Source organism: Morone saxatilis, unplaced genomic scaffold (assembly GCF_004916995.1).
Source record: "Morone saxatilis isolate NCDOM2014 unplaced genomic scaffold, NCSU_SB_2.0 Contig1, whole genome shotgun sequence".
Classification (NCBI taxonomy): Eukaryota; Metazoa; Chordata; class Actinopteri; family Moronidae; genus Morone; species Morone saxatilis.
Window position 1 is genome coordinate 7,003,085 of NW_023339651.1, and position 10,795 is coordinate 7,013,879.

General features: G+C 40.1%; 2 protein-coding genes across 3 annotated transcripts in view; one reads left to right on the forward strand and one right to left on the reverse strand.

Moving 5' to 3' along the window:
* dock1 (dedicator of cytokinesis 1) overlaps positions 1-10,795 on the reverse strand; it is a 168,131-nt gene that overhangs the window by 80,430 nt on the left and 76,906 nt on the right. The gene's annotated exons all lie outside the window — the stretch shown is intronic.
* LOC118329783 (inhibitory synaptic factor 2A) overlaps positions 1-10,795 on the forward strand; it is a 17,705-nt gene that overhangs the window by 3,201 nt on the left and 3,709 nt on the right. Inside the window, exon 2 of the mRNA XM_035664084.1 lies at positions 4,075-4,146. Coding sequence (XP_035519977.1) covers positions 4,075-4,146 — 72 coding nt within the window. The remainder of the gene's footprint in view (positions 1-4,074; positions 4,147-10,795) is intronic.

The following is a 10,795-nucleotide window of genomic DNA, read 5'->3' on the forward strand; positions in this document are numbered from 1 at the left end:
TTTTCCATTCAAACACAGTCTTCCTGCCTGTACATATTTTCAATTTCCAAAGTTGGATTTTTAGCGAGCCAAGCAAAAATTCTAATGCTGCTTTAGTCACACTATATTAGCTTCATACTCCCATTAAATAAATGTCACTGGCACAACAAATAGGAGTGCCCACAGGCTATAGGTGTGTGTGTGCTGTGAGTGCAATTACATCTGATATATAACTGCTTATGTTATATGACATTCATTTTTCATGGAAGGAAATGCACCGCTGGATGCATTCATCACTATGCATGTGTTTATGACATGCTGCTCACACACAAATTGAAATTCAATGGCTAATATGCTGAGACTAATAAANNACTGCTTTTCATAATGACTATTAGAAATACTATTGTATTATAAATTAAGAACTTTAGCGAATAAGAATCTTGCTAAGAAATAAGTGACCTATAGAAATACTGCTTCTCACACACAAAAAACAAACACACACACACAGACAGGAAAAAAATAAAAATAAAATGTCAACATTTAAAAAGCTTTGGCACTTTGTCTGTGCTAAAACAAACTGCAGAACCAAAAGTCAAAAACCCATTTCAACTAGAAAGTGACCATAGTAATGACCCTCAAATATTTAAACTTTTATTTCTCCACCATTCCCCCGATCTGTGTGATTTCAGGAGGAGACAACAAATGTATGGAATGGAAAAAGAGGGCCAAAGAGAAGGAGAAGAGAGTTGCAAAGCGGGAGGAACCACATGTCCATTGAAGTAATTTTTACCACTTTAAATTCCCATTTCAAGTTTTTCAATGATAACCTCAATGTTCCTCAACACAGAAACCATGAAACCTATGGTGTAAAAAGAGTCAAAGCTGTAGCAAATTCATACTGCTTTGCTGTTGCAATTGAGAACAAACCATTACACCAAGTTCGTTGAATTCATGTAAAATTGAGCCAGAATCCAAAAGCAACCCCTTTATAACTGGTGAATCTGTGATTGGATGTTTCTGACCAAAGTGCTTCATTGTATTCATTGTTGACTTCTGTCTTTACTGTTTGTATACAAATGCTTGTACTTTTTATCAGAGATACATTTATTACTCATATTTTGTACTGATTATTTAACCAGGACAGTTTTCTGCAAATCCAAGAATTGGAAGGGCCCCAAATGCATGTCACCTAGCACTGTCTATGCAGAAAATGGGACTTTCAGACCCCAAACATCCAAAGTAACATTTTGCCACTTGACGAGAAGCATGTAAAAGAAAGTGAGTGAGAGCAACCAGGAAGGGCAATACATCTCCCTTGGTTATTGTATTATTAGACCTTTCCAGATTATATGAGTAGCTCTTACCAGGCTACTAGCAAAAAAAAAAAAATAGAGCAACTCGCCTTATGTCCCCACACACCATGCATGCAAGCACCCACACAGATATATCCCTGAAGTGCAACCCTGCCCTGGGCATACAACACAGTGTGAAGGGTGCGATGCAGTCCTAGAGTACATCATTGGTTGCATCCAACAATACAAGGCTTGGGAATTAATTTGGTGCATCATCAGCCTGTGCTGGCAGGCCCGACCCAATTAATCACACTCATGGGGAACTGTTGTCTATTAACACTGTGTATGTGTCCATGTTTTATGCCTTTGGACTCCCACCCACTCAGTAACCTTTGGGAGAGCTCACCTAGTAGCACAAAGGGGGTAGGGTGTATAAATATATTGTTAATGGCACTTTTGGCATCGCTCTCCCCAGGGAGGCTTGCTGAAATGAGCTCTGCTCTCTTATTTTCTCTTATCAACTCAGTGTGAGAGAGGGGTGGGGAGGGATGAGAGATTGAGGGAGAAAGAGATCTAGACAGCATGAGGCGAGAGATAGAGAGAAGAAGGGTGAGTTGCTCAAAGGACGCGATCCAGTTGCCCGTGCACTCCATTGGCTGCCTATCGATCGGCTCCTTTGGGTGGAAAGTGAAGACGGCCTAGAACCTCTCCACTGCATTGCCCTGCACTGCACTGTCACCACCTCTCCAATGGCAAACCCCTTAATTACAATTACTCCAAGCTGTAAACTTCAAGTAAGCTTGCCCATATCACTGCCCATATCATCTCGGACTCTCCTGATTACCTCATTCTGCGACAGCCTTAAATAACAATATTGGTATCAACACCTCTAATATACCTGTCAGAGCATATAGCACAGAAAGGAGTAGATAAGGAGGGGAAATTTATGATAGCGGTTTAATTTTTATGGGTGCTGCACCTTATGGGCAGTGTGACAAGAGTCCCTGAGAGAGATTTGAAAAATGTCTCTGCTACTGCAAAGATGAGAATGGAAATAAATGTGGAAGTTGACCTCAATTAGGAGAAGAATCCAGTGGCTTTTGCAGTAATGTTCATCTGAGAAACGCCGACTTATGAAAGTTATGGTTTGTTAAAGGATTGGTTTACCCAGGTTACAAAAAGGTAGTTTTTTCAACTTCCACTGCAGAGGAAAACCCACAGACCTTATAGTGTTTTTCTGTTTCAGTAACAAGGACATTGCTTCTGGAAAGACGCACTGCCATTCATTCTTTTTAATGTAATTTAATGTAGCCCCAGTATAATGCGGGGGAGGCAGAAAGGCAGAAATCTCAAAAGCAGAAGGCACAAATCCTAAAAGCAGATATCTTAAAAACTTGTGCAAATAAAACCAAAACTATTTCTACAGCAGGGCACCACTGGCAAGCAAGTGTGTGTAATTTGGGTAAATTGACCTTTTAACACAGAGTGTGCTTTTCACTGTGATGAAGTAAGTTCCACAAATTTTCTTCCAATGTGACACTCAAGACAAAGGTAAATTGATCCTGGTAGGACAAAGTAAAAAGTCAAAGGCTTCCATCGAACTAAAAACCGCTTTAAGTAGGAGGCTGGTTGTACTTGCTATTAGCTATTATGTGTGACACCATTTAACCTGATATCTGTACTGGATTTACAAGACTCTTTTCTGTTGATGCAGCAGTGCAGGTCATAACCATAAAAACCAACCAGCAGAGGACTTCCCTTTTGTCCATGTCATTGGTGAAGTGAGTCCACACAGCATCCCTATGTCATTAATTAAAAGAAGAAACCCTTGCTGTCAATCAATATGCACATTTCCACATGCTAATCCAATAAGACAGGCATTGTAAAAAAAAAATAAAAAATAAAAAAAAAAAGCCATTAAGCCTTTGAAGCATGTAACCACAGGACCATCACTTGGTCTTTAATTGACCTGTGAGAAATAGGTACATATGATGGAATGGTTCATCACAATATTTTATCTCAGTGACAATTGATAATAGAACAATTTAAGGACACGCAGGATATAATATAATAGGATATTGATGAGTTTGAATGTGAATTTGGTGAATCAATATCACAATGAAATAAAGATGGACTGAGTATAAAGCCAAAGGGCCGCTGTCCTAAATAAAACTGTAAAATTTTATCTGCTTATGAGGACCCATTTAATTTCCAAATGATTTTCAGTTTTTTCAAGTAGTAAAATGGTTCATAACGAAGATAACTCTCACTGTATGCTTTACAATACTATACTGTACAAAATGGATTAATCAATTGTGGGATAAAAAGTAGAGGGGGGATAAAATATATTACACTGGGCTCTTGGAAACTGTGTTAGGCATTTGTTTTACATTTTATATCAAGAAAAAAAAAAATAATAATAATAGATAATGAAAATAATCACTAGTTTTACTAGTTATTATTTCATTAGAGCATTTGTAATGTAATTGTATGGTAATGGAACAATCCTGACACAAGTCCTTGATCAAAACTACCTTCCAATGCAGCCCAGGAACTCCTCCTGTGTACTACTTTGCCTTATCTGACCCCCAATCAGTCAACCAGAGCTAATGGCCGACACCATGCTCTTTGTGCACTGGCTGCCTGACACAGGCCACTCAGGAGGGCCACGCGACTCCTCATCACCCTCATTTACTTCGGTTCTGCTAACGAGGTACAACAAACAAGATGAGAAAGGAAGGTGTGAGGTAGCAGCTTAACGAGTCCTGTAATTACTCATTCACGACTCTTATCTTCCCCGCAGACTCTCCTATCGAACCGGACAGGACACGGCCAACTGTGACACATGCCGGAACAGCGCATGCATTATTTACAGGTTAGTGGCCATTCCTCTTCAAAGACATGATGATCCAAATGTGCCCTGTCCTTTCTCCTTGAGGGAAAGTGAACAGGTGGAAAAAGGACGGAGTAGAGGAAGGGCAGGGGCAAGGGATACAAGACTAATGTGGATGCTGTTAATGAGCACATAGGGATGTGTGTGACATTTACATAACACGCTCTCTCTCTGAATCTATACATCTTTGTCTCTTCACGCCCCTTCATTCACTGAAGGAGAGCGTAGTGGGAGTAGGGTTAGAGACAAAAGGGCACAAGGTTGAAAAGTAGAGAGAATACATACTGTAGAATGAGTGAGCACAGGGCTGCGAAAGGTGAAATGAATTACCATCAAAACATCATGAAATATCATCACTGTGTGCTGTTGCCAAGCCAACTGAGCCTCTACGCACTTTCAAGATCAGCTCAATTTATTTGACAACCAATACAGACGTGAGTCCAAAGTCATTAGTCTACCACGATGCATGGTTATCTCTTCATGAAGTTGTGTGTGTGCGTGTGTGTGTAAATACTTTCCTGCATATAGTAGATTTCTTTGTGTGTGAATGTGTTCATGACGTCAATTGATGCTGAGAAAGGTCCATTTATCAATTAGTTGACGAAAATTAATTTGCTTACATTTTCATCATTAATTAATTGTTTCAGTAGCTTATAAAGCAAAAGTGACCAAACTGTCTGGTTCCCACTTCACAGATGTGAGGAAACTGAATCCCTTTCTCTGGGTCCTTTTTGGCTCTCAGAACTTGTAATGGGCGTTTGTCATTATACATTATAAAAACTAAACCAAGTAACATATTAATCAAAAACAAGACTGAGGATCTATAGCCCCACCAACAGCTCTGTGAGGATGTTTAGACGTGGTAATGGAACAAAATGAAAAGTCAAGGGATCACCAAAGTCAATGGAATTCATCCTTTAGGGACCCTGAATATCTGTTGCAAATTTCAGAGCAATCCTTCCAATAGTTATAGTAGTAATAGTATAATATTCAACTCTGAACCACAAATGTGAAACTCATGGTGGTGCTAGAAAAAAATTTCAAAAATTAGGATGAATCCTCTGGTGACCATGAATGTCCGTATAAAATGTCATGGCATTCCATCCAATCGACATTTCAGTCTGGACTGACCGAATGAAATTGCCATCCCTGGAGCCACATTGGTAGTGTGTCTAAAAATCCATATATTAACCACATGACCAAAATAACCACTAGTTATAGCCTGAATGTGAAATGGTGTGGAGTCAGGTCAAAGTTACCATTTGGTGGCCCTGACCTACCAGCAGAGCCTTGCAGGTTGTGACACCTCTGCCAGGTTTGAGAACTTCCTCTTTGATACCCAATGAGACTGGCAGTTCAAGGTCTGCTTATCATTAGTATTGCATGACACAAGTGTGTGTGTATATGTGTATGGACGACGCTGTTTTTCTGTTTGGTGCTGAGAAAAAGTATGATTCCAATAGTCAAAAAGAACAGGAGGGGAAAAAGATGAGAGAGACATAAAGAGTAGGAGGGTGAGAGGCGATCAATAAAACTGTTTTTAGTGGACACTGCTGCTCCACTCAGTCTGCATTTTGCCTCTGAAGAGCCATTTAAATCATTTTCCATCCACTGCTCTCAATAACTGATAAGCCACTGGCCAAACTTCAATCGGCTCCTGAAAATGAAGGAGCAGGGCACAGCTCTGTTCCCTCTGATGTTTGAGCTGAGGAAGGTGCATAGTGTCATAAAAGCGGAGTGTGTTATATCGAGGTAGGTCCCCCTCATAGCTGCAGGGTGGACAACAACAACGGTCGCTTTTACAACAATTCAATGACAGCCAGATGAAGTGTGCTGAGCTGAGTAAAGGCACATGATGTAAAGGATACTGGAAGAGCACAACATGGCATGAGGGAATTAAGAGGCAATGGGTTGAGTGCAGGGTTAAAGGATGAATGAAATAGGACAGACTGCTGAAATTGGTTCTCGCCTGGTATTATAAATTAGTCAGCACCATGTTTAATGCTAACTCTGTATGATTTGGCCCTGGGGAAGAGAAGGCCAAGCTCCCTCTGGTCCACCTATCCTCCATCTCCGCTCTGCCTGCCTAAAAAAAGACGCATCGTGCTTGCCCTGCTGTGCCAGTCACTGCGTTAGTAGCTACCATCCCTCCAAAACTGGTGGGATGGCAGGATGCTGGTGTGATAGGATGTCTAAATTTTAAAACAAATATGAGCAATTCCATTATAAGGTTCTTTTTGTCAAGATATTCTTGGCAGCTTGGATTGTACCTGTACTAATCAGTGGTATGTTGGGAAAGGTGTTTCATTTAAATATCACCATGACCTGAATTCCCAACGAAGGATTAAAATATGCAAAATGCAGGCTAAAATAAAAGCTATGACTAAGTGTGCCCATTTGAATATGAGCCAATTATACATACATGTCAGTGAGTTGTTCAACATATCTGTCTTATCTGGGTTTTTCTCACTTGTACTTGAAAATCACCAGGGAGAAACTGACAGAATATTAAAAGGTGTCACAGGCAAAGTCAGGTCAGATTTGTCCCTTGACTTGGTCGGTGGTGAACATGCACACACAATGACAACTGTCTTAAAACAGGCGCTATATTAACATCAGAACTACAGATTTCGCTTCCTAGATCTGCCACAATCAATTGAAACGCTTCATCTGCGGAGGAAGTGCGGAGAAACAGAAATTCAATACAAAACAGAAGGCTCATTTTTGACAAACCTTGCCGGCGCCTGGCAGGGTTTCAACTTGACAAAGGGCAGAAATTTCTAAGTGAGATGTTTGAAATCTGTTAAATTGATCTGAGTTCTCCTTTAAGCGACTCGCTTGGCATGGTGAATTGTGTTGATTGGACACAGAATCAAATATAGCAGTTGTATTCACACAGGCAGGAGGATTAAATGGCAATCTAATTACTTAGATCTCCATGAAAACAACCACTCTGGAGGTGGAGGAACACAAGATAGGAAGCTGAGCCATGAAGGAGCACACACTGTACGTGGGAAGAATAGCTGTCTATAATATCCATTAGGATTTTTTGTGAGTATGTCTTTGTGTCAGGGCCAAACCCCTAACTCTTGTGTGTATGGTGGAGCTGGTCTCATGACCAGGGTGGACATATGGGTCCATAAATCATTTTAACGCAGCCCGGTAAGGAGCCAGCCATGCACTCTTCCGCATAATCAATTTGTCCAGGGGTATATGGCATCATCTCAGAACCCATCCTTAGCATAACAAGAGCACCAGATCAATATGGTGCTGTAGTCTATGGGCATGGACTTCAAACAGAATACACAAGCTCCTGTAGTCCCTTGTCCTTGTCTGGTCCCACTTTCCTCATTTTGAAAGATCCTGAACTCAGTCTGTCTTTCTTTTATCCTCCCTCAGTAACTTTCTCAGTCTATCTCACCGTTTCTCCAGAATACGTTATCTCCTCCTAACAGCTAACAGTGTGTGTTCAAATGAACTTGGGGATTCAATACTTAATACAATGTGCATGACATTGAAACAGAATAGTAGAGAAAGGGATGAAAAGATTATTCCAATTCATTCCATCTTGCCAGGTGATGTAATATCTGTTACTGAGAAATGTGGGGAGGAGGGGAAGGATGTAAAAAAGAAAAAAAGTCAAAGAGTAAGCATGACAGACAAACACAGAGAAAGGGGTGAAGAAAATCCGGGGATTTTAAATGCATTCCACTTATTTCAAGTCCACAGCCATTAAGTCGGGTTACGTCTTGACGCAGAAACCCTGTAATCTCATTTTCTTCCCACTGCATTTATATGGACTAATGTGCTGATCAAACAGGGAGATAGATTTAAATGGTTAAGATTAGGGAAGTAAAATTTGGGAGGTCCCAACAAATGGGTATCATTGTTCACAATGGACTGCAGTTACAATCAGTCTAATTTTTGTCTTGACATTTTTTTAATAACACTGTGCAGTGCAAACAGATAATAAAACAAGTTACAAAAAATGTATGGGTATTTAAAGTAGGAAAAAAATCTCCAATGGCTATGACAATCAATTAAGGCTGAAGATCTGATTACATTATAACATATGGAAATCATTGAGCAGCCAGGCTGTCCTACCGCACGGCTCTGCTGGGGGAAGATATCTCTTTTTGTGCAAGCATAATGATGTTTCCCAACATGGTGGCAAGCTGGTTACCATAGCTACAAGACGGATTCTCGGCAGGACAGACAGTGTGACGGGACAGTGAGGACAGTCGGGAAGAGCACATTCACACCCGGGGAAGATAAGAGAACAAAAAGGAAGGCAGGGTGAGAATGTGAAGCAGGGAGACATGGAGAGGATGAAGGATACAATGAGAGATAAAGACTCACAGATGTTTAAAGTTGGGTAAAGGGCAGGTGAGGGGTGGGTATGTTAATGAATGTGTTGAGGTGAGATGTTGGGTGTTGTGTGGGGAGTAGTGGACAAGTTTCTTTTTTTGTATACACTTTTTAGAGAGCAGGAGCATGACAGGAAAAGAGTGGGAGTGAGTGAGAGAGAGACAAAGAAAGAGTCGGAACAAGTGGGGGAGAGAGGTTAAAGACTGACAAGGTCCAAAGTGCCTTCTTCAATTTGTTCCGATCCAACAACCCACTCTGGGGAGCTGCAGCTAGGGGATGGGAAAATGCCAACAACGCTTCACTTTTCGCTTTCAGCAAAAAATCAAAATGTAGAGCGACTCAGCAGGACCCGTGACAGTTTCATAAGGAGATGCTGATAACTGGGCCGGGTAGAGACTAATAAATCTTTCATTAAAAGGCCTTTTGAGTATGTTTCAAAGATGAGATGATTATCTTTTCACTCTGCTTTTTTTTTCCAAATGAAATTATGCAGATTTTTTTTCTTTTCAGTGGCATTTAAGTTTTCTTGCTATGCAGTTCCCAAGCCACAGGCCACTTTACCTCACTTTGTATGATTCTGCTGGCAGATAGAGAGCTATGTTTTTGATAAGAGTAGCAAATCTAATTAAAGAGTAGATTCAGCTTCACAAAAATAACTCATAGATAAAATAAACAGCTACACTGTTGTGTTCTGAACACCACAAATATACAGGTTGTTCAAATACTGTATTTATGCTGAGGATGTTTGAGGTTGTGTGTTTAAGGACTATAACATAGCTGTAGAGCTTTATTAAGCCTGAAAAAATACTGTGACATAGCACTATCACAGGTAGGCATGTGAACTTGACAGGGCACTGATGATTGCAGCGGAATAATTATTTACAATCTGAAAGTTATGTTTTACTGGGCAGTGTAGCATTGAATCTGACAAGAAACATGGCAGACAGGGAGGGATTGACATGCAACAAATGTCGAAGCAACGATTCAAACTGGCAATGTTCAGTATTGTTTGGAACCATTTATTTGAGACTGCTCTCACAGGTTAATCCCAGGGTCACTGTCATTTTACTGAAAATCTGGATCTAAAGTTTTAACACATCACTGTACCAGGCGTCTCAGAAATAGAGACTGCCCCCTTTAGAAAAATGACAGAATTTGTTATCTGCAGAAAACATAACATATGTTTTCCTGGCAAGCAACCTCTTGCAGTTGCATGCAACAAATGACTGTCAGCAGAGGTTCAAGTAGTGCAATTTGGTATACTGTTATACAAAAATGGTCAGAATGGATTGCTTGACATAGGAGATCACAATTTGTGTCCCATCTCCTCCTAACATTCAGTGTTGGTTTGCTTTAACCATGACAGTGATATTTCTTTAACCTTAAACAAGTATTGCTTCATATTTGAAAAAAGCTATGGAAAGCCATTTTGTGCAGAATCTGATAAATTGCCCAAAGAGATGTCACTTGAGTCTACAAATTTGAATAAATAAATAAAAAAAGGGGTAGGGGGGTTACTGTCCATTATGAGTCCAACAATGTGATATGACTATAAATGAATGAATATAAATCTGTACTTTTTCAACCAGACGTCATGGGTGGTAGACGTGGAAATATTCTCATAATCTTAACAGTGTCTATATGGGTCATTTTGGATGACACCGACTACAGACTTTGACATTTAGATATGAGGGCTCGTTGGTATAAATATATTTGGTAATCAGCTCATCAACAGTAGTCATTATCGTCTGTACACTACAGATTCAACATGGCAGACGTGCCAAGTTGTGTAGTCATTCTTTTCTTTATTTGGCCACTTTGATATCATACTTGATATAACACGTTCAACAAGAAATAAGGTTAAGAGGGATGCAGAACACCAATATCTACTGCGAAGTAGATAACTAAGTGATAAATAAGGCTGACAACTAATCCTGAATTAATTCTTATGTATCAGTACAGTAAGCCACACCCAAAGTCAAGAGCTGAACAAAGACTGCCACACAAGTACAATGAACTGGGATGCACTGATAATGTAAAGCATACTTCAGAGCATAATTTGAAAGTGCTTCTAATGCTTGTACCAATAAAAAAAATAACATATTTTTAAAGGTTAAATGGCTGTGTGTCCATGCAGGGCAATAACCTGAAGCCATGGATGCACAGCAACAACGGTCTCAGCAGTATTAGAGGCTTACACTGAAGAGCAGGGAAAATCCTATCACCCTTATAGTGTATCTGTGTATGTGTGTGAGTGTGAGTG